The sequence below is a fragment of the Pocillopora verrucosa genome, chromosome 6 (assembly GCF_036669915.1).
Source record: "Pocillopora verrucosa isolate sample1 chromosome 6, ASM3666991v2, whole genome shotgun sequence".
NCBI lineage: Eukaryota > Metazoa > Cnidaria > Anthozoa > Scleractinia > Pocilloporidae > Pocillopora > Pocillopora verrucosa.
Genome location: NC_089317.1, coordinates 14,649,295 through 14,676,944, shown reverse-complemented (window position 1 = coordinate 14,676,944; position 27,650 = coordinate 14,649,295). Strand labels below are relative to the sequence as shown.

The 27,650-nt window shown below is 34.9% G+C and overlaps 1 protein-coding gene, 1 long non-coding RNA gene and 1 pseudogene across 2 annotated transcripts in view; 2 read left to right on the top strand and 1 right to left on the bottom strand.

Moving 5' to 3' along the window:
• Positions 1-27,650, top strand: part of LOC131773568 (structural maintenance of chromosomes protein 4) — a 48,801-nt gene that overhangs the window by 5,482 nt on the left and 15,669 nt on the right. The window contains exons 4-29 of the mRNA XM_059089516.2: positions 868-1,032; positions 2,627-2,754; positions 3,571-3,668; positions 4,204-4,246; positions 5,033-5,117; positions 5,216-5,281; positions 8,240-8,317; positions 8,485-8,530; positions 8,963-9,003; positions 10,568-10,624; positions 11,048-11,169; positions 11,489-11,597; positions 13,048-13,109; positions 13,333-13,402; positions 14,262-14,423; positions 14,952-14,992; positions 15,663-15,795; positions 16,445-16,499; positions 16,976-17,103; positions 18,323-18,427; positions 18,694-18,820; positions 23,561-23,612; positions 23,940-23,991; positions 24,831-24,916; positions 25,283-25,364; positions 26,963-27,025. Of these exons, the coding sequence (XP_058945499.2) occupies positions 868-1,032; positions 2,627-2,754; positions 3,571-3,668; positions 4,204-4,246; positions 5,033-5,117; positions 5,216-5,281; positions 8,240-8,317; positions 8,485-8,530; positions 8,963-9,003; positions 10,568-10,624; positions 11,048-11,169; positions 11,489-11,597; positions 13,048-13,109; positions 13,333-13,402; positions 14,262-14,423; positions 14,952-14,992; positions 15,663-15,795; positions 16,445-16,499; positions 16,976-17,103; positions 18,323-18,427; positions 18,694-18,820; positions 23,561-23,612; positions 23,940-23,991; positions 24,831-24,916; positions 25,283-25,364; positions 26,963-27,025 (2,256 nt within the window). The remainder of the gene's footprint in view (positions 1-867; positions 1,033-2,626; positions 2,755-3,570; positions 3,669-4,203; positions 4,247-5,032; positions 5,118-5,215; positions 5,282-8,239; positions 8,318-8,484; positions 8,531-8,962; positions 9,004-10,567; positions 10,625-11,047; positions 11,170-11,488; positions 11,598-13,047; positions 13,110-13,332; positions 13,403-14,261; positions 14,424-14,951; positions 14,993-15,662; positions 15,796-16,444; positions 16,500-16,975; positions 17,104-18,322; positions 18,428-18,693; positions 18,821-23,560; positions 23,613-23,939; positions 23,992-24,830; positions 24,917-25,282; positions 25,365-26,962; positions 27,026-27,650) is intronic.
• Positions 6-8,466, bottom strand: LOC131773572 (uncharacterized). Its single transcript, XR_009339353.2, has 3 exons — positions 5,524-8,466; positions 2,601-2,642; positions 6-1,018 (listed from the first exon to the last, which is right to left on the bottom strand). It is a non-coding gene; the product is annotated as an uncharacterized lncRNA (long non-coding RNA).
• LOC136281604 (piggyBac transposable element-derived protein 1-like) lies at positions 19,682-21,347 on the top strand (annotated as a pseudogene).

Here is a 27,650-nt window from a genome sequence, read left to right as displayed (position 1 = left end):
TGAAATCAAGGTTAGATTTAATGAGTTGCCTTAAAAATCATGGTGGTTTTCAAAATGTGCCAAAATTCCCCCTTTTCTACTATTATAAGTAAATTTGACCCTATGTCCCCTAAGTTTGACTTGCATCTAATTTGTCCCACCCATTAATCATACATTAAGGTCACAAGAATAAAGGAAATTATGGCCAACTACAAAAGCTCTGGATTGTTAATTAAGTTCTTCTCATTAGCACCTTAGGAAATGTGTTGAAAATAGTATAAAGAATATGCTTACTGATGTTTGGGTGTAAAGGGTTCCTCTTTAATAATTGTATCAGTTAATAATTGGGTGATAGGCAGTCTGCAGTGGGTAAAATGCTGGCCAACTTTGACTTTTGGTTGACTATTGGTTAATTTCTGATTGCCTACCAACCAACAAAGAGCGAATTAACATTACTGGTTATCACTCCTTGGTTGATATACTGACTGTCACCAGTTACCTTTAGTACACATAACTTGATTACTTAAGGACCTTTTGTATTTCAAGCGCTTGGTTTGACACATTGTTTGTTTGTTTCTTTCTTTTTTCCTTCATTCAAAAGTTTTCCTTGCAGAACCAAACTACCCAAAGGCTTCATTAGTTACACTACTGGCCCTAGTTCTTCAAAGGGTGGCTAACACTATCCACTAAGTAAATCTCTATTGGGTTGAAAGCACAGTATGTTATGTTAACACTCAGGCCTTTTTTCCATGGAAATACATGTATCTAAATACATGTTAACAAAGAAAAAAGGGGAGAGACATCAATATTTCAACTTCTGCTTTTAGTGGCTTAAAAACAGTTTTCCTTTATTTGTTTGTTAGTGTGATTATATAATTATTTCATCAGGGAGAAGTTGAACAAATTTCCATGATGAAGCCAAAAGCACAGTCAGAGCATGAAGAAGGAATGCTTGAGTACTTAGAAGACATCATAGGATCAAGTCGTTTCAAGGAGCCAATAGAACAACTAGCCAATGAGGTGGAAAGATTAAATGAAGCTAGAGGAGAAAAGGTAGAATAAACAAGGCAAAATAATTTTTGATGATAATGATAATCACAATAATAATAATTTGTATTATTACATGTACTATTATTACAAATCTTTTTCTTTAAAATCAGCTTGTACTATTTTGCAAAATGAAACAAAACTAAACCAGGCTTTTGGAATTTGATAGTGCGTTAAATTAAAACCTACCAAAAACCTATGGTACAGTATGACTCGAGAATGGTAACTTTGTTACCGCTGAGTGAAAATAGTCTATTCCGCAAAATAGTAATTTTTCTGACATTATTACTTTGCGAAATTAATTTTATATGGATAGTGAAAGAGGTGACCAAGATCTTCAAGAATATACTGTAATAAAATGTTTAAGCATATTTTTGTGACCCAAAAAGATCTTGGAGAATATACTATTGAAGAAATGGTTTCCATGTTTTCATAGCCTGATGTAAACACGTGGGAGGTTGGGAGAACACAAGATAAGCGTAGGAAACCATGATGCGAAGCGGAGTGGTTTCCAGCTTATCGAGTGTTCTCCCAACCTCCCAAGTGTTTACATCAGGCTATGTAAACATGGAAACCATTTTACATTTCTTTTACAAAATAACTAATGAAAGAGGAACGAAAACCGTGTTTAAACACCCTCATGTAAAATGGTTTTATAGCCAATCAGAGTGCACGTACTATTTGAATTATTTTATAAAATAAAATGTTTAAGCATATTTTTGTGACCCAAAAAGAAAGACATTGTTATTAAAGGGAGAAAATAGTAACTCTCCTAAAATTACCATTTTGCAAAATATGTTTAATATGGTTTAAGAAATAAGAAGAGGCCAAAACCTTTAGTGATATATAAATTTGTAATGTCCTAATGTATTTTTGTGACATGAAAGAGGTCAAGTTGTCACTACAGGGTGAAAATAGTCCATTTCACAAAATAGTAACTCTTCTTAAATTACTACTTTACGAAATATATAAAAATCCTTCTTGTTAATGAATGATTACTCCAAAATTCTTGAGAAAGTTATTTCTACCTTATTAGAAAATATATCTGAATTATTCCTTTAGTATTGTTCTATCTCACCTGGTTTCGTTTCGTTTTGCAAAATAGTATAAGCCTTTAAAATCATTATTATTTATTAGATACAATTCACACTCAGGGTTATACAGTATATATCTTTTAGTTACAATATGGTGAAAAACTGTCCAACATAGTGTCTGTTTAGATTTTGTTGGAAATAATTTGGAAAAAAATGATACTTTTAGTTTGATACTGTGCAATGACTTATTTCTTTGTGTGGGTGGGGGAGGGGGGGGTGTTGCTGCTTTAGACTCACTTTCCTATGAGACTCTGTTTTCATAAAAAGGTAGTTTGACTCAGGATCCTGAGGAATAGGTTACACATGTACATGTATAGGACATAAAGCTCTTTGGAAAATTATTTCTGCACTTATTTTTAACATGAGATGGTGTTGTGGTGGTAAGTGCATTATTGATATTTTTTATATTAGCCACAAATATTTGATAAGTGTAAACTTTGCTATTTCTAATTATTGTAATTGAGAGTAATATTAAATTACCTATTGTAACTGTACTATGTCTTTAGCTCAACAGAGTCAAAGCTGTAGAAAAAGAGAAAGATGAGTTAGAGGGATCCAAGAATGAAGCACTAGAATACCTTAATATGGAAAACTCCATTACAAAACAAAGGAACGTGTTATTCCAAAGATACATGTATGTGATTCATACAATGTTTGTATGAAGTTTAAATACGGTTGAAGTTCCAACATCAAAATCCCATATCAGCTCCTATGGTGACAAAATATTTATTCTGTATTACACATGCTGTACCAATAATGCCCATTCTAATTATAGTAGAGCCTTTAGCATGTTTGATTTTAAGTTTTGCTCTGTTTCATATTAACAGTCAACAAGAGGAAATGTGTAAGGCTTTTTGTATTTCAGTAAAGGTTATCTTCAAAATTTAAGAAATTCACTGTCAATCTGGTCTCAAACTGGATTTGGATGGCCTTGTAATCTTTTGACTTGACTTGAACATCACCAAAAAAATTATTGTTTGAACAGTGTAACAAAAATTTTCATGACAACACATCAGCTAGGTTGCTGTTCAAAACAACCATTGAGGATGATGAGTAATGAAAATTTTTCATTTAGTTTTTTGTAAGGTTTCTCTTTTCTGTAAGAACTACATGTACTTCTAACAACAATGTAGCAGTGTTTTGAAATGTTACAATATCATGTTGCAAAATTTATACTTATGAAATGATTTTATTGATTTATAAAGAATCATGAGACATCTTGATTGTCTTTTAATAAAACAATTCTTTAAGATATATTCTTGCACTATTTCATTTAAGAAACAATGGTATCTGAAAATGAGTAAAGAACTGAACAGATGTTTCAGAGCATGATGTTTCAATTTATTTATGGGTGCATATTTGTATTAATTGAGTGAAATCCAAGAAAATAACACTTTGTTACAGTTGATATAATACAATTAATTTTTTGTGTTTTTGTATTTATCCTTAGATACGAATGCATTTTAAATGAAGAGAAAGCTATAGAGAAGAGAGATGAAATCAAACAAGGATTTGATGAATTAAAGAAAGAACTTGATGCTTTTACAGGCAAGATGAACCCTTTGAATAAACATTTTCCAACTGACAAAAATCATGTATTGGTAGTAATTAAAATGCTGACTGCAGAATCAGCTGGATTATGCAAACTTCTAACAAGGTATAAAAGGACAAGAAATGACCAAATTATCAAACTCAAGCTATTGTCAAACCCTTATACCAAACCATTCATCTTCTGCAAGGAGACTGGGTAAAGAATGGGATTTTTCCAATTTTTTTTTTTTCTTGCCAGTGTTTGTTTGTTTTGTTTGTTTTTTCTTCTGTTTGCTTTGTTGCCACTGATTTCTTTTAAAGGAAAACAGGTATTGAAATTTGTTGTAGATTGTAATGAAGTGCTTCAGAATGCCTTATAGTGTAATGGAACATATTGTTACATACTGTTAGAAAACAATATCTTAATTCCAGAGGTAATGTTAGTATTTGTAATTGCTGTTAAAATGTTAATGGCATAAACAATGTAACATTGTAAACATGAAGAAATAAAAGAGACTGGGAAATTAATCTTGTAAAATGTTTAATGCTGTAGATAAGAAGAAAGCACAGATCAAGGAATACAAGAAGGCAACAAAGTAAGACAAGTTTATACATAATCCTTACCCTATATGAAAACATAATGTATAAATATACCTGTTTTCAAAAATGTTGCACTGATGAAAATATATATTAAATATGTCTTGTTTTTTGTCAGAAAGTGTCTATTTTTGATGAGAAAATAAAAGGTATATATTTAATACACATTTTCAAATTTGCAATGTTTTTTAACATTATACACCTGTGTATATAGACAACATAGCAAATTTTAAAACGTATATAAAATATTTATGCCTTTTTTTGTATCACAAAGAGACACATTTTCACAAGATAAGAAAATATGTATAACTTGCAAAATTTATGAAAACAGGTGTACATTTATCTATGTATATACTGGAATTTCCTGTCAATTTTGACGCTAATGCAAGGGTATAAATAATAAATTGTGATAAAAACAACAGAGTTTGTATGGGCCCTGGAAAACCTAGAAAGTCCTGGAAGTTTATTTTTTGGCTTAACTCAAGCAACAGAGTTTTCAGAATTTATATTATAAGAAATGTGTTTAGACTGTGAGGAGAATTGATTTTGAAATCTTGGGAATGAAAGACTTTAAGGTGAAGTTTTGAGTCCTGGAAAAATCAATCTGAGTTCTGGAAAGTCCTTGAAATTTTTTTCTGAGAAAGGGTATGAACCCTTCAATAAGCACTCTCTTTTTGGGAAAAAAAGGGTAAACTTTTTTTCACAGTGCTTTAAATTGTTGAGGAATCAGCAGAAGTTATTATAAATAGGGGGAAGTTATTTACTTGTTTCTACAACTTTTTTAGGAAATATGAAGAACTTTTTAAGGTGGCTGAGGATACCAAGAAGAACTTTTCAGCTTATGACAGAGATGACTTAAAACTGCGGGAAGTGAGTACTTTAGCATTTGATCATTTTGAAAATGTGATGTAGTCATCCATTTGCTTTGAGTCACATGTTAACACTTTTTTTGTGATTGCCATCTTCAGGAATACAAACATGCAAAACAAAATCAAAAGAAGATGCAGAAAAATCTTGAGAAAGAAAAAAAGAAGGTAAAGCTTGTGGTTATTAATACTTAGTATATACTCAATCAAAAATCTTGGTGTTTTCAGCAACCTGTCTTTTTCACCATGGTGTATAAATGAAAGTTATTCACTCCTTACCAAGAGGCAGGAGATGCAATGGCCAAACAGCTATTGTACTGGACTCTGGTAGATTTGTACACCACACAAGTATACCACAAAGGCTTAAAAGCAACATATTTAATGTAACACACACAAGATACATAACTTACCCTCTTGCTCTCAGAGTTCCCGCATGTTTCTGAGACCACTGTCCTGATTTACTACATCCCTTCCTTTCTGGCTTGAAAGCTTTGCACCTTTGGACAGTTGATAATCCTGCTAGATCTCCTTAATGGCTTCTCAGCTATTGGTACAGTAGTGGACACAACCTCTGGTGGAACTTCTGCTGCTGGGACAGGATTCTCTTCTTTAGGAGTTACCACAGTAGTTTTAGGTGCAGCCAGTGTCCTGTGGTGTTGTTTTCTGGTCTTCATGAACTGGTACATGAAATGGCTTCATGTGTTAATTAAAGGTTTTGCTTGTACTGGGTGCCCTGTGCTAAACTTAAAACCACTTGACCCCAAAGTGCAGCATTACCTCATACACTTCCTTCTTATAGAAAGCTGACAACTTGTTTTTTTTCTTCTTCTTCTTCTCTGGCAGAGCTGTCTCTCAAGTAACTGTGTCTGTTACGTTTCAGTCTCTAGCCAAAAATGTATCATCAACAAAGTCTGTTAGACTAATAACCAGAGAATTATTCTCTGGTTATTTTGACCATGGACTCTTTGATTACTCATTTTTATTTCCTTATTCTCTACATCAGAGAGCTCAAGCATTTTAGTGGTATTTTATTTCCTTTTGCTGTGAGCTGCCCTCAGTGATTTCAGCAAAGAACTGTTTTGCCTTTTATGTCACCATTTGCTCTTGGCCATAGAGGTGTTATGTTACAGCGCTCAATCCCCTTTTCAACAATCTTCTATCTCCTTGGAAACAAGGTTAGACTCATTGTTGGTCCACAGACCTCTGGGTAGTTCATATCTTTCAAACTGGACAACCAGGCAATGAATAATGGTTTGTTTGCAGGTTTTGATGACATTGATTTCCATCCACCAGCTCTTATAGTCAACAAGAACAAAGTGGTATTCTCAGGACTGTAATGGGCCCATTAGATAGACAGCTTCTTCTCATGGTTGGTGAGGCAACATTGTTGGTTTCACTTATGGTGGTGGAATATTCTTTGTGACCAGCTGGCATCCATAACACTGTCCAGGCCACCAGACTTTTGTTCTCAGTCTTTCTTTTGTCTTTATGACTCCTTGGTGTTCTTTGCATGCCAAGCTGACAACTCTCTTACAAAGAAGTTGGGGTACAATTCAATTTTCCTTGTAAAAATATTATGACCAATGAAAGTTAACTCATTGCACATAGGTAATTATGGCTGAGGAGCATAGTTACAGTTTCCTTTGATTGGGCATTTTTTGACTACTTGCAACTGTGGATCTTGAGCCAAAACCCATTCAATCTCTATGATCCTCAATGCAGTTGGAACAGTGTGCAAGACTACCACATGTACATATCCATCATTTTTCACTGAGGTATCTTTGTCAGGTGGGAGAAGGTATCCACTTTATTCTTTCTTGATAGTTTTAGGATTGAAGATAGAAAACCTGATGTGCTATTGTGGCTGAGGGTTTCCTTGAATATGTGACTTTGAGTGCTTCATGGTCTACTTCTACATCAAACTTTGGGATTCCATACAAGTAAAGGTGAAAGCATTCACATGCCAAGCCACTGCTTCCTTTTCAGTTTGGCTGTAATGGCCCTCTGCTTTTCTTTGACTGGCAATGCAAAGAGCACAACTCTCTCCATTGTTCCCTTCACCAGAACTGCTTATAGACCTACTGGACTGACATTAGCAATAACTAGGGTGAATGTGTCCTTGTCAAAGTGTGCTGATACTGGTGCACTTGCAACTTGACTTTTAAATTTTCAAATAACTTCTGCTTTTCACCACAAATAATGGCTCTCCTTTCCTTGCTAGTTTCCTTACAGGGTCAGCAGCCTTGTAAAAATCTGGGAATAACCGGGTGAAAAATCCCAGAATCCCATAAACTTGGGATAGTGTCTGTGGCTGATTTGCTTCCACAACAGCTTTGACTTTCTCCTCAGTTGGCCCAATTCCATTCTTACTGAGCAACAGTCCCATAAACACTCATCCTGAATGTGCACTTGTATGCATTGACAGTCAGCTACTCATCAGCAAGTCACTCCAGCACACTGTGTAAATGCTTGTCATGTTCATCCTTCTCAGTCATGAACAATGCAGTTGGCTATTTCATTGGTGTAACATTGGTTAATACCTGCATCACAAGTGGAGGTTGGGTGCCCATGGGCCAGGGGGCTGCAACCGCAATTACACCCCAAGGCAGAAGAACACCCACAGGCCTACAAACCCGCAACCCAGCCATGAGGCTCCCTGCGCTCATATGCTCAGCCCCCCACTATAGCACCCATCACACTGAGGCCAGAAGTCCAGTGGAAGTAAAATGCACAAACCCCTGAAACAAAGGAGAAAAAAAATCCCGGGAAAGAGGGGAAGACCTTAAAAGGAAAGTATGAACAATATGAAGTTTTGTCCGCCACATTGGATTTCGAGACCCAAAACTGTTTACCTTAAGTAGCTCCAGCTACTTAAAACCTTAAAGAAAACCCTGTATACATTAAGTAAACCATTCATCTGGAACAAAGCAATGACATAAACAGTTTTTTTCTTGAAGGAGAGAAGGCTAAGTTGGCAGAATTTTAGTTCAGCTTTTTTGTCAGAGACAAACAACAACCTTGTTTGGGCATTTGCTGCAAGTCTTCATTTCAGTAGACTATCTCTAAAATTTCTACAAGTATTTAATCAGTTGTTGTTAAACATAAGGCTGTGTGTTTTGTATACAGTTGGAAGAATTTAAGAGTATACCTGATGAGAATGCAAAAGAGTTGCAGCAATTGCAAAAGAAAAAAGACGATCTTGAGGTATGTACATACATGTACATTTACTACTCATTTGGTAATTTAACATTGGAGTAAAGTATCTATCAATTGCTACTGTACCATGTACATTGGACCTTTTTTTTTTAATGCTCTTTCTCAGTTTAACTTGTTGGTGTAAATTCAAATTTCTATTTTTTTCATTTTGGAAGTTGAAAAGAAAATTGGAAGAAGAGAAACTTGCAGAAGTGATGGCAGGTCAGTAACTTTTATCAAATGTGATGCAGTTTTATTTCTTAAGAAGTTTACTACAAATATATGTCTAGTCAACTTCAATTTGCTAGTTTTGTAGCAATTGATAATTGGCCGTGCAACTGAATACTTTTTTGTTGTATTACCTGGAATTGACACTGAACCTACAGCAATCGCATGAACATGGGTTTTCTTTGCTTTGCTATTGTTAATTAAAGGTTTGTTGAATCTATCACAAACTTGTTTTTAGTTCCTTACAGGTTTTCACTATATCAATAAAACTTATAATCATTATGGTTACTATACTGAATACCAGACCTTGATGTACAATTCAGAGCCATTCATTTTTAATGATGGTTCTCAGTAGCTTTTGAAAATTGTATAATTATGATTGCTATTTGGATGCTATTATTTCAGTGTATTCTTGTTTTCTTGCAGGCTTAAAGAGTGAAACAGAGGGCCTTCAAACAGAAAAGGAGGTGAGAAACTCAAGAAACTTTGTTTGAAAATTTATCATCTGCCTTTTACCAATAAGTTAATAAGGACCAATAAGTTCAAGCCTATGTGTGCAGTAAAGAAAAGATGTGAAATGCTGTTATAATAACCCGCATAACCATATAAGTGTCAATTGTGATGTTCATTGGTCTCCTATATCATCTTCCTCTGCATAGGCCTTTTTTGTGCATTCCTCGTCATGTGATAGTCCCATGAACATGAATGGTCCACATTTGTTTTAGTTGACTCTTTTATTTCTGATTATTTGAAATTTAACCACAAACCACTTGCTCTGAGTACCTGACGCACCTGTGCACCACAAAGAATACTTCCAATCCATTGTCATGCTTCACTTAGTACTTAACCAGAGGTAGATTACCAAGTGAAAATGGAATCTTCCACCAATTACATGCCCTTTTTAGCAGATATATAAAATAACGCCATTCTGACTGCTTTATGCGCAATCTGTTTTGAATTTCAGACCATCTCTTTAAATGAATTTGGTCAGTAAAATGGTATTCAGTAAAGTCACTGTCGGTTCAATTCACCAACGCCAACTCACAAGTTATCTCGTTCGCATCTGAAGCTTTTATATTCATTGGCAATGTTTACCTTGCTTTATTTGCCATGAGATCCTTAAAAACTTTGTTGGAAGAAAACAGAATTGTTTTTTCACTAAATATCTTTTACTTTTCTGTATGTGTTTAACTTCTAATAAGTTGTACTGGATTGAAGACCAACTTGCCCACATCTCTACTCGATTTTATGCGTCAGCAAGTAGGCGTTGGCAAGTTGAACCATCGGCAACTTGACCGTAATTCATTAAAATTACCAATTACCATTTGTTGTTATGGTTCTTTTGTTTTTGACACTTGAATATGCCTTTACTCTTTTGTAAGGTCTTCCAATGTTTTCTGAAAAAGTGTTCTTAACAACAAAATAACATTTTCTTCTGGCAGTTTATTACCAGTTTCAATCACCTCTAAAGGCTTGCCTGAACAAGTTTGAATCATGAGTTCCAGCTTTCCCAAAAATGATAGCGTTGTGATTCTTTAGAGAAGTTTCATGATTTACCTTAGAAAAATATCTCCATTGGTTTCCCATTTATTGCATGCACTCAACATTGTGTGTATAAACAATTTGGGCCAAAGCATATGTGATTTCTAGTCCATTTCCCAGTATTAGCTGTGTTGGTCCTTGGGTGTGGATTTTTTTAGTGAATGAGATGAGTGCGATTGCCAAGCCTCATGATGTGGTAATCTTAATGGTGGTGTCAGCTGGACAGTCTTTTGTTCTCTGTACTTTGTTGGACTTATGAAATAAAACTAGACCATTGTTGATTGATTGTGACCATTCTTACCTAGATAATTACTTAAAAACCATTCAGACAATAACCTGTCTCCTTTGTATTATGTTTCTTTTTTCCTATCCATAAACTTGGTGATAGCAATGGTTTTTTCAGCTTTTAAGAAGGACATTGCTGCACTGGGTATTTTGGTAGACAGCTCTGTGCCTTTTGAAATTAGGATTTTTTGTTTTATTTTGTAGGCAAAAGAAACAAAGTTGCTGGACTTAAACAAAATTGTTAATGAAGCTAAGTCAAAGGTTTGAAGAGAACTGTTTTATTTCCTTTGGATTGAAATGTGTCATTGATTTATAAAATAGAATATGGGCTCCCATCTCTCCCTTAAGGATTAGTTAAGACATTCTCAACTCAGCCCAATTTTATCCAACTGGAGACCAAGGAAGCAGCCATGTGCAGTGCTTTCAATAAGAATTTTTGAAGGTTTAACTTAAATTGACTCATAGCAATTCCACAATAAGACATTTTGGCCAGTGAGGAGTATTTTAAGTGGCTATAGTGTTTGAATGGTATTTTCTAGAAATATTATAATCATGTTTTCTTCATTATCATTTTTTCAAGGGAACAAACAAAAGTTGTTTTAGTATTGGTCAAAAAAAGAATTGGTGCATAAAACAAGGCTTCATTCTGTTTTCCATAGTTTTGATTTATTACTGTAACTATAGATGGATGTGGCCAGGGGTGAGCTAGAAATTTACAAGAATCAATATGAGACTGCCATGGACCAGGTCAAAGAAGCCACAGATAATTTAAACAATGCTGTAGAGACCAGATCACAACGAAAGGGGTAAAAGCTCTAAATATTTGTAATATATGCCATTTTTGGCCAGTAATTCTCCTTACTGTCTGCCATACAATTCTTATGAAGTCATCGCAAGTCTACTTGATATTTTATTCAAAACATGAGGAAAACATTGATGTCTTGATCACTTATGGAAGTAATAATTACCAATACATACAAGCCAAACCCACAATGTGGAGATCTGAATTTTATTTCACCTTGTGGGATGCATTACCTGTGGTGGAACTGTATATTGTTCTAGTACTCAAATGATGCACAAGATAGCAAAAACTGAAAACATATTTCATTTTGTCTGTGACCACAGAGAAATACAATCTCTGCAAGATGAAATTGCAGAATTGAGGGAAAGGCTAAAAATAGCAGAAGCAGATTTGGCAAAGGCTATTACAGGAGAAAAGAAAGCATCTGATGAGGTTAGTGGTCATGTAATTATAATGTGGATAATGAAAATGACAGTGATAAGTATAGGAAATCGTATGAACGCAAGTGCATTTCGTGATTTATGGGCACGTGCGATGTTTTGAAAGTTCTCAAAATTGCACGAGCCGTAGGCGAGTGCAATTTGAGAACTTTCAAAACATCACGAGTGACCATAAATCACAAAATGCACGAGCAGATTCATACAATTTTTTATTTATTATATTCTCGATTTTTTTATAATTTGGTGTTCAAATTTGGCGCTTCCCTGGTGTTTCCATGGCAACTTCTCCATATTGCACTCTATAACCTCTATTGCACTCTATAACCTATTTATGCATTCATCATTGACCAATCAGAAATGCGATATTTTGTTGAGTATATAATAATGATAAGTAATGGACCAAGTGGGGTCCATTCAGTCTGTAATCATAGGAGTAATAACAAATTCAAATGAGCCCAAGGGGGAGTCCAATTTGTCAATCACAAGTATGATTATGGACAGAATTGAACAACAAGAATTCCTGTTACCAATTAATCATAACCATAAATTTCTGAAAGAATAAATGCATTTGGGTCAAATATATCCGGTAGAGACATTATCTAAAGTTAAAAAAAGTATCTCCATTTGGAAGTTCCTCAGTTTTGTTTTAGGATAAATGGTTGTTGCTATGGTTATTGTGATTAATTCTGTGATTGACTGCTTCAACTGTCCAATTACAGTTTAATTACAGCCAACCATCTGATTACACTGTCTGATTTCAACTGTACAGAATAATTAGTGAAAAATAAAGCAGCTAATGCACTAATCACATTTGAGAGAATTGTAATGGTTACAATTAAACTATAATAGCAATAATTATAATATCATAGTAATGAGTACACTGGCAATAGGGTTAATTATAATATCACACCAGCTCTCATTTGCAATGGCCATTTAAGACAAGAGTTCCATTGAAATAGTTTCTTTTTGTTATCAAGTGGTTCAACAATCTTAGTCCACCTATATAATAGATCTTTCGTCTCTTAAACCAGCCTCATTATTCTCTTTACTCATAAACACAACGTCTTCTGTTTGTTTAAAGAGTCAACTGCACTACACTTTGGATTGTGCCTTTGCACATGTATGCTGCTCTTTTCTTATAGAACCCACTGTTAGAACCTGTAGCAGCCTTGCCATTAAAAAAAAAAAACAACAATTGTTTTAAAATAATTTTTTTTAGGAAAGCTTTTAGTTTGGTAATTCATTGTCTTTGATGTAAAGATCTTCTAGTTATGTTTATTCAAATTATTGGTGGTTTTTATTGTAGAGTATTTGCATTATTGGATTTCTGTTTGCCCTGTTTTCTACATAGAAGGAAAGCTAGAGTCATCTGATAGAGCTAAGGAATTTGAACGTAAAAAGCCTTTGTAAAATCAAAAAGCTAAAATTACCATATGTTTTAGCTTCGTAGCATAAGAACCAAAGTTGAGGAAGCAAGAAGTTCCTTGCAAGCTTCACATAGCAGGTGATTGTTTTATAATAAAATCCATGAATAAAAGAAATTACTTTTATAGAGAAAATGTTTTACTCACAGTCTAGCTCCCTCTCTGTGAACATGAAACATTGTTTTCTTGGATCTTTGCACTGATTCCATTAGATCTGACCCACTGGAGTTCTTGTTAAGGAAGGGGATTCATGGTTAAGGATGTTTACTGTATGATTGAGGTATTTCTTCTTCTCTGCAACAGAGGACAAGTGTTGGAGGCTCTCATGCAGCAAAAAGCATCCGGAAAGATTCCAGGAATTCTGGGTCGTCTGGTAAGTGATCCAACTAGGAAGTTTACGTTGATTGCTGTCTGCTGCGTTAATCAATATCAAATCTGAAATGAAAGGGATCTTTATTACATTTTGTCTGTCTGAATTATAATTATTCAATTCTTTGAATTTCAAATACAAGTTCTTATGGCTGCCTTGAGCAAATGAACAATTTAATTAGGACTTGGATTGTTTAATTCATAACTCCTGTAGGGAAAATTTAAATATTGGTGAACATAGTAGGGGTACTTAAGAGAGTACAAGTGATTACTTTTGTTCTTTATGATATATACTGTAGTTTCTCAGTTATAAGGCACACAGTTTTTCAAGAAAAATCAGTTGGTTGATCTTAATAGAATGAAATCGGATCATTGAATATTTATTATTTAATTTTAGTAAATAGAAGCATGTTTCCTAACTAGGAAGGCTAAAATAAACGAGTATGTGTTTTGTTTCTCATTACAGGTGTGAAATTTTAGCCTTGGTTTTTCTGTAGATCATTAAATGTGTGACTTTTTCACTTTTGTTTACGTTAACAAAAGAGTTTGCATGCTAGTTGTGTAAGGATAATTGTTCTCAGTTCCATCACTTCTTTTTGTTAACTCTCAGCCTTTTGGTGCATCTAATAGCCAAGTATTATCACATAATTTTCAGTTTGGGAACTTGGCTTGAATAAGTTGCTAAGTTTGAGGTGCGTCTTATAACCAAGTGTGCCTTATAACCGAGAAACTACAGTAATTACTATCCCTATTTTATATTCTATTTTATTGATTACCAGTACATGATTAATCAAATTTTAAAGAAATACTGTGATAGTTATAAGCATTTTCTTGACAACTGCAGTTACTGTTATTTTTTATAGGGAGATCTTGGTGCAATTGATGATAAATATGATGTAGCCATCAGTACAGCATGTGGAGCATTAGACAACATTGTTTGTGACAGTATTGATACTGCTCAGAAGTGTATTACCTTCCTCAAGCACAACAATATAGGTTCTGGTACTTTTATTGGTCTTGACAAGGTACAGCAGTTTCAATTTTTGAATTGTTTGTGTAACCTGATGCCTCTTATGTCAGGTCTGGAGACTTACTGTAAACTATGTTCATGCTAAGCCATACCATTTTGTAAAGTCATGCAATATTATATATTCTCTTTGAAATTCAAGAAGTCCTGCTTTGTAGATTCATAACATAACTGTGTTCAAAATATGTAATAAGAAGAGAACAATTCATGTTGTTTTGATGCTTACAAGGACTGTTTTACTCATCTCAACATAAATCACAAATTAAACTTAGGGCCAATCATATCCACAGTGACTTGTTGAAAAATAACCTCACTTTGAAGGTTTTAGATTGATTTAGAGATGGCCCCAATATTTATTCACAAACTCTGCCTTAACTTTAACATCGTTATGATTATGCTTAGGAGTCTGTACTTGAGATTCTGCTGACAAAAATAATTTTTCTCTGACAGTTATGACAGGTACCCTTTCAGTTTTTTTTCAGACACCAAGTTTAATTTAGCTGAATTTGACATTCTCACAATACAGGTAGAGAAATGGAGGAAAGATGCATCTAATAAAATCAAAACGTAAGTTATGGATGATTTAAAGGACAGTGCCTTAGGGAAACTTGAGAAAAAACCTTTTTTGGAATTTCAAAAAAATACATATAAATAAATGGATATATCTCTTATTAAATGTTTCAGTGTGTAGTATTGCTGATTATCACATGACCCAAACAAGTTGCAATAAGCCAGTCCAAAAAAATCAGTCTGCCCCCACTCACTGGTATGGCTTTCTCACAAAAGAATAAGTTGAGTTTCTTGTTCTGACTGGAAAAAAACATTAGAAGAGTCTTTTTGGTTGTCCTCCTTAGTGCAGTTTGATAATTAATTGATATATATGGAGCTCAAGCCATATCTGAGGGGTTTAACTCTTCCCCATGCATTTCTTCCACCCAAAACTGTAACAGGTTTAAACATGACATAGTCACCGATGAAGAAATCATTCTGTATATGTATCATTGACCCACAGGGAACTGAAAATGATCTTTTTTCCTTGAGTCATTTTGCATTTCACCCTCACAAACCTAAAAGAACAGAAATGCCCAAACCTATTATAATGTGGAAAATGTAGGCAGATGTGCAACTCTTCAGACATTTCTAACCTTAAATACAAATATTTTTTGTACCCCACAAGCCATAATTTCATGGGGGAAAAAACATTAAAACTGGTAAATATACTTTGGTTTGGTCACAGGCCACAGAATGTCCCACGTTTATATGACTTGGTTCAAGTGAAGAATGACCAAATACGCACTGCTTTCTTCTTTGCTCTGAGAAACACCCTTGTTGCTGATGATCTGAAGCAAGCTACAAACATAGCCTTTCAGGTAAAAATACAGGGCTGGTTATTAAACAAACTTTAACCATTGTTTAACAAAACCATGTTCTATATTATGTGTTGTATTTAGTGGAATCTTTTATCTGAACATTTATTTATGTGAATGGTGTCAGGAGAGCAGAAAGTTAGCAGTGGAACAAAATTCATTTAATAAAGACAACCCTCTTGTAGAGAATGTATAAGGCCCACTGCTTTTGCAAAACTGTGATCTGGGTTAGACCTGTTCTAAATAACCAGCCCACGGTATTTCCTGTAATTCTTTACAGACTATTTGTGATCATTTAATATGATTAATATGAAATAAATGTGTGGTCTAGATAGAAACAGTTTGAATACATTAAAAGTCTCAATGCTTTGCAAGGCAGAGTTTATGGAAACATCAATGCTCAAGGGAAAACAAAACCACACTTTCTCCTGTGAGAACTGACTTAATTTTTAGGTAATTTTGTATTTTACCCAGGGTAGAAATTAATCAAATAAATACAGTAGTGTACTATCATGTTTTGTGGTTCACCTTAAGTTCCAGCTTACACAAACAACATTTGACTAAGTGCATCCTGCTTGAGGCATTCGGTAAGACAGATAAACATGGTTCATCTATATAGGCATTGTTGACTAAAGAAATTTTATGCCATTAGGGATCCAACAGATGGCGTGTAGTGACATTACAAGGTGAAATTATCGACCAGTCAGGTATAAAGCATGTTACTTCTCAGTCATCATAATACAGAATAAGGGAGTCTCTATAACTCTGTTGTTTCTGTTTTGTTTTTTTGCTTTTTTTTGTGCTAAAAGATGTGGGTTTTTCCCTTTCTTTTCTGTTAAATGAGAAAGAAAAGAAACCTTTTTTTTTGTATTAACAATGATGTTGAAGACAAAAAAAAATTCAAGAAATGGAAGATGTTTAAGTTTTTTTTTCTCTTTAAAATTCTGAGATAATTATCATTCATTCCTTTGCATTGCTTTCACTTCATGCCCTACACAAATTAAAGCAAATTTATTTCAAAAAATAAAAAATTAATGAAAAAAATTAATTAAAAATTAGTATTTAATTAAAATACTGCTACAGTGTATTTTGGCAGTTGCAAGTCACAGACCTGTTGATATCTGAAGTGTTTAAGGTTACTGTTTCCAGTTGTTTTACAATAAGATTTTTGTGTCCACTTAAGGCACAATGAGTGGTGGTGGAAATAAAGTTGTCAAGGGAAGAATGGGGTCTTCTATTGTTTCTGATGTAAATCCTAATCAGCTTAAAGCCATGGAAAAGACTCTGGAGAAAGAGACCAAGGCAGCTGAGGTAAACAATTTTCCTTTCCTAAGTAGCAATTTTAAAAGTTTAACTCCTAATGAAATGTAACTCCATTCTTAGATTTGATCAGTCTCTTGGAGACTAATGATTGTCTATTACCCAAAGGGCAGTTCCATTCAAACCCAAATCTCCAGAAATTCTGTTGAAAGGAACAAAAAATTTTGGCAAACTCATTTGGAAAATTCTATTTAAGCTTTTGAGGTTGTCCAGTTTTCCAGAAATTAGGAAATTCTGGAAGTTTTCTGTTCCACTTGGATTTTCCATTTGGTACAACTTGATCCTAGTGTTCCTAGTGGTAAGTGTAAAAAAAACCTTGACAAAGCTAATTTACAAGATGGTGGCATGCAGAAAGTTCCGATCTGCATGTGAGGTCAAAACAATCTGCCACAGCCTGAACCAGTTCTTGACTAGCCATCCTCCACAAGAACAATATAATCTGCTTTTCTGGAACAATGACTGGTCACCAGACAAATTACCTATGGGTATTTGACCAGTTAGCATTATTGCTTGCAACAGAATTTCACAAATTTCTCTTATCATACCAAAATGTTGCTTGAATTGGTGGGCAAATATCTTGGAAGATTTTGCTCAAAATAATCATGAATGCCTTAATTTTTAAACCCATTGGACCATTTCAACTGGTTAGACCATTTTAGTAGGTTGGCCTATTTTATCTAATTAGACCATTTAAACTGGTTGGACCATTTTTTCTATTTAGAGCATTTTAACCAGTTGGACCATTTTATCTAGTTACCCCACTTTACTAAGTGGACTATTTTCACAAGTTGGACTATTGTTTTGATAATTTTCACTGACTGGATCATTTTTACCAGTTGGACTATTTTCTTTGGTTGGACCATTTGTACCTGTTTGACCATTTTATATAGTTAGATCATTTTCACCAGCGTGTCCATTTTATCAGGTTAGACCATTAAAAGGGATAGGCCATTTAAACCTGTTGGACCATTTCCTCTAGTTAGACCATTTACTACTGGCTACACCATTTTGTCTAGATGCTTTTTTTAATGCATTGGTAAACTCATATTCAAAATCAAGCTACTGTTATGCAGTTTTAGTTTCAGCAGTTGAATATGTGTAAATCGAGGTAGCCCTTAATAGAAAGATATGCATGTCTGAGTGCATAGATTATTGCAATGAGTTACTTTTATCACACAGTCTCTAACATAATTTTTGATGACAACTGTAGGAGTACAGAGAAGCAAAGAAGAGGCTAGAAGAAATAGTAGACGAGCTGAAGAAAGAGCTGTCCGCTGCAGAACACCAATTACAGAAAAATAATATGGAGATCAAGGTATACTGCAGGTTTTAATTTTTCCAGTTGTGATTGCTTACGACATGTGTTACAGATGATATAAATTGTAAAAAAGAAGGGTTTAAAATTGGTTTGCAGGCTGCAGACCCCAACAATATCCAAGCACCAAAAATGTCTAGAAGTGTAAACTGTGGTCTAAATACAAGCAATAGCATGGACAATCATTTAAAAAATACTGTATTTTTTATTGCTTTGGTGCGTATTTAGGTATGTTAACATCACTGACTGAATGTTTCTTTTCTTAGGCTTTGGATGACCAGGAGGAGAATTTGAGGCAGCAAATAGTTCATCTTAAAAACAAAGTGGTTGAAAATACTCCGGATGAAACAAGGCTTAAAGTGCTTGAAGACTCAGTTACAACTCACGAGAAAGGTCAGTTAAACACCTTCAGCAATTTGCTTATCACTGAGCAAACCTTTCAGGTCTCTTTCTTTGTCCCTTAACCCTTTCACTCCCAAGATCTAATTAGTAATTCTCCTTACTATCTGCCATACAATTCTTATGATGTTGGTTCAGAGAATTTGGTATTGGATCAACTTATCATCCCATGATTGACATTCCTCTCTATTCTCATCACTTGCCTGCTTGATATTGTAAGGAGAAATTCTGTCTTGATCACTTGTGGGAGTGAAAGGGTTAATTAGGCTCACATTGTTCTCCTTTTCAGGCGGTAACCGGTAACATTTACCGCCTGTAGTACCTCTTATTACCGGTTAAAATTTCTTGGAATTCTTGAAATTCAACAGGTAAAAGGATTGCTTTACCGGTTTGAAAATTCATTTTACCTGTCATGCTTACAATAAGGGAGAACACTGGGCTCAATACATGACAGTCTTAAAATCAACTGATGTTAACAAAGGATCAGTTTTAAAGCCGCTGCTCTCAAATTGAAAATAGCATTTTAACAGAACGTCACGCGGCTCTGAAATATCATATGCTGTGAAAAACAAAGTTACCCTCTGCCTTGGTTCTTTAATTATTCACAGGAAAAAATGAAAAAGAAGATCATACCTTAAGGTTTTCATACTTCAAACGCCCATGACAAACCCAACCCCACCCGTAGTCGCTCCTCACCCCACTCTCTGTTATATTTGTTGTCTCTTGCCATAGTGACCTAGAAGGAAAATAAATTAACCATTTGGCCTCCTTTGCGCAGATTTTGACTGGCATTAAGCTATGATTTCCAAAACAGCGGTCCATGCACAAGTCTAAAATAAATAGCTAAGGCAGACTTCTAAATGCGTGTCTATCGTTAGGAAGAAAAGGTTAAATTTTCAACTATTCCAATACGTAGGGCATATGAAAGAAGGATTTGGAGGAATACTGAATCTTGCTTTCATTTTCTCATGCAATATTTCAACTTTTTACCGCACACGCTTTGTTTCAGTGACGAAGGCAATCAAACAAATGACAGAACCTTAGAACTCCACTCCAAAAATTCCAGACACTTAAGTGCTGCCTGCGATAAACTTAGACCTGCCGTCATTACAGATATCTTGTGTAGCTCTGGAGAGTGTAAACTAGCACAAAGTGGGAAAAGGCTTGAAAAAGACAAGCTATAGAAGTCTAGGAAGAAATTTCGGTTCTCCTGAAAATAGCCTGTACGAGGCATTCAATTAATAGGGTGCGAAATAGCAAACGGTGCAATGGTACCGAGGAGGCATGGGTCGCGACTCGACCCAATCCCTCCTCCTTTTCATTACTCTACCACCACCATGGCGGTCTGCCACCGTGTTGGGCTTAGTTCTACAAACTGAACGCTTGAAACAGGCGATCCATATTAAAGCCGGGTTTACATGCGCCACCGTTTGATCGCTGTGTTGATTTCCGGGATTTGAAATTGAAAAGCATGCAACTGATAAATGGCCAATGAGACTGAAATTGATCCGGAAGTCGCGGCACTTTTTGAAGACTCAGGGGATGAAGGAAGCTTCGATGGGTTCAATGAATTAGATAGGGCAGGTTTGAATTTAGATAATGATTCAGACTTAGATTTAGATGACCTAGAAACTGAAGAAGATGACACAGATACCGAAGAAGAAGAGGCTTGCTGGACTGACCAGCTCGTCGATCTCCAAGTTCCTGAGTTCGTGGCAGCTACTGGCATTAATTTAGTCTTAAATAATCCTAATGAACTGGATATATTTTTAGCTTTTATCGCGGATGATTTGTGGGATAAAATGGTTGAGGAAAGTAATCGTTATGCGCACCAAAAGCTTGACAATCGATTGGAAAATTTTCGCGCCATAACGCGAGCAGAAATGAAGGCATTCATTGGAATTAACATAATTATGGGTATTGATAAGCTCCCAGCCTATGCTCTTTACTGGTCAACCGATGAATTTTTTGGAAATCCAGGAATTAAGAGGGTCATGGCTAAGAATAGATTTGAACAATTAAGTTGCTATTTACATTTTAATGATTCAAGCAAAGAGCCCGCTAGGGGTACTAGAGATTACGATCGCCTTTTCAAAGTTCGAACCATTTTAGATTATGTTCGTGCTAAATGTAGTGGGAATTTCCTGCCCACTAAGAACATATCTGTAGATGAGGGTATGATTGGTTTTCGAGGGAGGTTATCTTTCAAGCAGTACATGCCGGCAAAGCCAACTAAGTATGGTATTAAAGTTTGGATGGCTGCTGATTCTAGTAATGGCTATGTGCTGAATTTTGATGTGTACTTAGGTAAGGAACCAAACCAGTGGCCAAGAATTTATGGCTTAGGGTACGATGTGGTGACAAGTATGATAAGGCCTTTCATGAATAAGAACCATCATGTCTACTTTGACAATTTTTTCAGCTCAGTTAAGTTATTAGAACATTTAGCAAGTAATGATACTTATGCTTGCGCCACTGTAAGATCTAATCGTAAGGACTTACCTCCATGTGCAAAGGATAAATTGGGCCAAGGGCAGAAGCTAGTTCACCAAAAGGGAAATGTTGTTTTTACTAGGTGGCATGATAAGAGAGATGTTAGTATAATTTCCTCTAACTGTAGTCCTTTAGCCATAGATTTAGTAGTAAACAAACAAAATCAGCAGATTTCTAAGCCAGCAGTAGTTGATCATTACAATAAGCACATGGGAGGTGTTGATTTTGCAGATCAATTACGCAGCTATTACTCAATAGGCCGTTCCTCTTATACATGGTATAAGTATTTGTTTTGGTTTTTAATTGATATTTCAATATGCAATTCTTTCATTCTGTATAATCATCATAGGCGAGAGCATGGGCAAGGTAAAGTAAAACAGCTAAATTTTAGGATGAATCTTGCAAGGCAATTGATAGGGGGGGTTACTACAACAGGCTCTGTAGGTCATTCTGCTAAGCGCCGTAAGATTGAGAATCTGTCTCTCCAGTCAGGAAATGCAGGATTTCATTTTATAGTTAAAATTGACGGTAGGAAGAAAGTTTGTGTTCAATGCAAGAAGTTGGGTAGAAAGACAGTGTCAGGTCGATCGATAGAGACCTCATTTCAGTGCTTACAATGTAGCATAGCCCTTTGTAAAACTTGCTTTCAAGCTTTTCATTCAAACTGAAATTTCAAACCCTGAGTCAATCGCCATAATAAGTGTCCAAAAGAAGAGGAAACAAACAAACACAGAATGCAAACACAGTATACTGTCAATTGCATCTTCCCTTTCACATATGTGATGAAAGTATATCCTGTTGGCCTATCAGGTGTCAATGTTTTGACAGCAAAACTTCAAAGTTTTTTCTTCCAGTTGTAGCGCTATTCAGTTATTGCTGCTTCAAGGGTTTATCTTTTAAAGATGAAATAGAGGAAAAGAATTATGTCTGATCACAGAACTACTGATGAGTTTTTGGCCAAAGTAGAAAACACAAGGTCTTGAAAAGAAGATATAGAGACACTTAATATGTTGTTTGACAGATCCAGAGCTTCACTTTTCATCTCACTGTGTAGTGTGATGATGTGGTAAACCACCTTCACTGTGCTAACTGTGCTCACTTGATTTCTTAAGTGGTAGGCCACACTTGAAATTTCTACCTTGTGTACTGTAAATGCCATTGCCCACCATCATCAACAAGTGCAAAAACTATTTCAATAAGGCCAGCAATCCAAACCTTCACCCAAATGGGTGGGAAACTTTGGAGTTTTACATTCAAAACAAGTGTGAACATTAGGCTAGCAGAACATATTTTTATTACCTACCTGGAAAATTAGATATAATTAGCAGTAACTATAACTGAGCCTGGGGTTCTTGTTTTGACCTTTCTGTGTGTGATGCAAAGCTGAAAGAAAATTTTAAAAATTACTTCATGTAAGGCAAAAAATGACATTACTCACAATGTGTTTATCAGATTTAAATTATGTATTAGCTAACATGACTTGGAAATGATAATGTAAGCACAAAAATGTTAGGAATGGGTAACCATGTCCATAATTAGTCGTAATGTTCAGTCGTGGCATCAGCATGTTTGGGGTAATTGGAATGCAAAGGCGAAAGATTACAATCAAACCCTGTCCATTTGATCTTGAGCTTCGACTATGTGCTTTGGCAAGAGACAAACACTTGCTAAGTGGGAAGTGGGAATGTTTCGCAAGCAGTAAAGAGAATTTGGTGAGTGAAAATTCTCTTTTTTCAACCTGTATGGTGACTCTTTGAAAAAAGTTTCAGTATGCAACAGTTTTTTAAGTTGGAATTAATCTTGCCAAATATAAAGCTTTATAAGAAAAGCCTCTAGCTCATGATCATGCTTTTTCCTTTTTTTGTCTTTTTGCATTTTTCTATGACAACATTATGGTTATTTTAGCTCTCACATAACATGATCCTAAGTGGGACAAACTTCAGGAAAGATGGGAATGATGCATGCAAAATCTCAGGTGTCAAAGGGTTTATACACAGGCATTGTTTTCAAGGTTTGCTTTCAATGTCTAACAAACATTACAGAGGTACTTGTACTGCATGATTCAGTCAGTTTTCTTTTCTTTTTTGTCTTTGAATTTTACTGCTAATCATGCTTGAGACCAAAATTAAAGTAGCCTGTGTACGGGTAAGGTTATTACACAGAGAATATTTTAACAGGTAGTTCTGGAAAATGCTTGCCAGTTGAATACTTAGATTGCAGCTATTTCTTTATCTGTTGAAGAATGGCGAACAGCAGTGTCATCATCAACTAGAATAGAAACAGAAGTACAGAAGTGAGTATCTTGCCAGACTGTTCAGATAATGATTTATTCTCACAATCCTGGTGTTCCATATTTGTTAGAAATGTTTATCCTGGGTTTCTTAGCCTCTAGCAATTAGGATTATTGCTTGTCAATCTTGATGGGATACTATAGATACTGCATTACATTTGGTATCCATATTTGGCATATTGGCTTGTCTTTGGTGCTAGAGAGAGGCATTGTAAAAGTATCTGTAAAGAACACAAAGGAGTGCTTCCCCTTAGGAGACCAACAGGACCAACCATTTGTTAACACATTTTATACCTCCAATATCTATTGTTGTGATATTGTATTTTATAGACTTCACAAACAAATTATGGAGATTGGTGGTTCAAAGCTCAAGATGCAACAGGTCTGTGATATACTCTCTACAATAACAATAAGTAGATGTCTGACATTTTGATCACTGTGGATAGATCTATTTTACAGCAAATGGGATGTATAGTAATGGTTGTGTTAATCTCTCATTATACTGTCACTGTTAACTGAATTATAACAGTAAGAACCAAATAAGCTATATATGGGCTTATGTGATGTTCTATGAAAGTTTGGATAACTGCAGAAACCATGCGCAAGTGAAATTTGGAACCTTTTAATAAGAAAACGTACAAGTAGTTTATTGAATTATTTGTATTTTGTATTGTCATCAAAATCACTTACCGTTGCTACCTATGTTATTGTCACTGCCCATTGCCCAAAACACTTTTCAGTGGTTTTGAAAAGGCTTGTAGGTGCTCTTTCAATTTGTCATTTTGTATTGTAATCATGTCAGAGAAGCCAAGTTTAATGTTTTTAGAAAAATGTTTTGTTTGCCTTAAAAAGCTGGAGTCTTTATGGGGTGCAATGTGGAAATGCTGTAAAGCACCCTAAAGTATTATTGTGGAAACATCATTGTATAACTGCTGATGAAGGACTAACTCTTGAAACATCAACTTAGAAATTATTTACCATGGCATATCTACATTATCAATTTAGTTGATAAAACCAAAGAGACCCAGTGAAATGAATTCAGGTGATCATCCTGCATTTCCAGCTTAGTAGGAGTTTCAACCCTAGATTAGTTTCTGCCCAATAATAACAATTCCCAGTTATGAGAATGTTAACTCAACTCAATTAAATTTTAATTTAAACTTGTCTGTGAGTTATTCTTCAATTCAATAGTTGAAAAATATGAATACCAACATTTATTAGGATAGGGTGGATGTATTGACCAATGCTGTAGATGAAGTAGTCGGACAAATGACCAAAGCAAATGTTGCTATCAAGACTTGTCACAGGTATGTAAAGTAGGATAACAAACTGTTTATTAAATGGAATGCTGCATTTAATAATGTTTCCAAGTCTTAAATGGCACATGTAGATTTAAAATAATAAATCAGCATTCTTTTTTGTTTAATCATTTTAATCAACGTGATTGGCTTTTTGACTATAATACAATTGAAGTATTTCATTGCCTGGGCCCTACAAGACTCAAAATTTCTATTCTCCTGCTCAAATCTGTCTCAATGCTCAATGCACTTACTCATTAGAAATCAATTTGAAAACTGAAAGAGAAATTCATAAGTCATACTATATCTATGGGATGGAAACTGGTACAACAGTGGTCTTCTTTTAATCTCTTTTCTAATATTGAATGTAAATAGGAACACAAGAAAGGCTGAGGGTACAGTTGAGTCACTCGAGAGAGAAATTGGAGAAAACTCTGCCAACATCCAGAAGTTAGAGGTATATTTCTCACTTTGATAGGACCCAAAACAAGATTTCTTAAGTTTAGGCAGCTTCTGATGGATTAGATTTCCTTATTTTGGCTTTTGTTGCAGCTTTTTTAATATTAGTTCTAAAGAACAACTGTATTTACCTACATGCTTGCATAAATATTTAAACACAGTTCTCTTAGGTTTACTCCAGTGGCGTTAAAAAAACTTATTACAGGGTGCATACCCAACCAAGAAACGTCTGGAAATTTTTTAATGAAATTTTCCTCCTGGAAAGTTCTATAGAATCTTGAATCTGGTTTTAACTCAAACTTATTGAATTTTTTATCCTCACTAGTCATCTCGATATTTTAAGGGGAAGTCTAATGCCTCTCAGGAGTTAAAGGGTTAATGTAAGCCTTTGGAGTCATGGAAAAATCAATCTAAGTCCTGGAAAGGTCCAGGAAAATTGCCTCTGAAAAAGCTTTGAACCTTGTCATTTCTAATTGGAAAAATGGCTAAAACTCTATTTGGTAATCTTTGTTTTTGTAAACAGAAGTATACCTTAACCAGCTGATTGATTTTGTATTTAGATACTTCACTTGAGGTTTTAACTTATTTTGCTTTCTACTTCGTCTTTCTTCTGTCTTCATTTTACACTCTTTCTATCTTGTTTCATGTGCCATGGAAAATGAAACAGAATCAAATTCAAATCAAAAAAGGGTTTGATTAAGTAATACGAATTACGGTCAACTTGCCGACAGTCCAACTCGCCGACGTATAAAATCGAGTAGAGACGTTGGCGAGTTGGTCCTCAATCCAATACAACTTATTAGAAGTTAAACATACAGAAAAGTAAACGATATTTAGTAAAAAAACACTGGTGAACATTGGTGAACATCAAACAGAAGCTTAAACATTGGTGAACATGGGTGAACATTGTAATAACACAGCGATCCACACGTTCAAGCGGTTACTGAACAGACATTTTAATCTCTATCAAGTGCCTTGAAGGTACAAACGAAACTGAATATATAATGAGTCTAGCAGCACGTACAAATGAAATTCAACACAGGGCGTGAAAATTACAATATTATAACAAACATCACCAATGACTATAACAGCTTAAGACGCGAACGAAATATTATTGTGCGACAACAACACCGTAAAGACTCATCATGTCAATTGCTCAGATTTTTTAAAGAAAACTTGGCTTTCTAGACAAGATCTTTAGTAAAAAGCCATTCATTGGTGATGTTTACTTCGCTTTATTCGCCTTGAGATCCTTATAAACTTTGTTGCAAATAAAAAGAATGGCTTTTTACTAAAGATCTTGTCTAGAAAGCCAAGTTTTCTTTAAAAAATCTGAGCGATTGACATGATGGGTCTTTACGGTGTTGTTGCACACAATAACTCGTTCGCGTCTTAAGCTGTTATAGTCATTGGTGATGTTTGCCAGTGTTTTTTTTACTAAAGATAGTTTACTTTTCTGTATGTTTAACTTCTAACAAGTTGTATTGGATTGAGGACCAACTCGCCAACGTCTCTACTCGATTTTGTACGCTGGCGAGTTGACTGGATACTAGTAATACCTCTGATGTTATGTTCTCTGTCTGCCTTCATTTTTAGGAAGATTTCAAGACACTGGAGGAAAAAGCCACTAAAGTGTTAGAGGACTATGAAAAGGCTCAGGTCAGCACAAATTTAACTTACATTTGTTCTTTAGCCAAAAGTGATGAGGACCAAGTTGGAGTTGATGATTTAATTCACGTTTCATGGTCAAGAGAAGTTTAAACAAAATCAGTCTACAGTTTTTTTTTTAAATAAACCTTTTCATAAGTCATATTTTAAGCCTCTCAATTTGTTCAAAATCAACATGCATTAAGTCAGGTACTGCTATGTGACTCTCAAATGCAATGAATTAAGTTAACAGTGTCTCTCAGTCATCATCTTCAACATAAATTTTGAGTTAGATTGTTTTAACAACTTATGTATAGTTAGATTATTCCACTTATTTACAGAAAGGAAAACTTTTTTCAATGAAAATTTAAAGAAAACAGAACCAGATGTTACTGGACCAAATAAGTTTATGGTTTTAACAATAAGGCTTTGTTCCAGAACTTACATCATGCCTGAGTTAAAAGACATGGGCTAAATACTAAACATTTTCTCAACATTTTTGTGGAAACTAATAAGCATAAATGCAGCTTATAAGTTGGATTTATCAAAGGGTTAACAAGGTTATTTGGTACTATCAGCTGAATTGATAATGTAAAGAGTTTTAAAGCTGACTTTTCAAGTGTTAGACCTTTGTAGG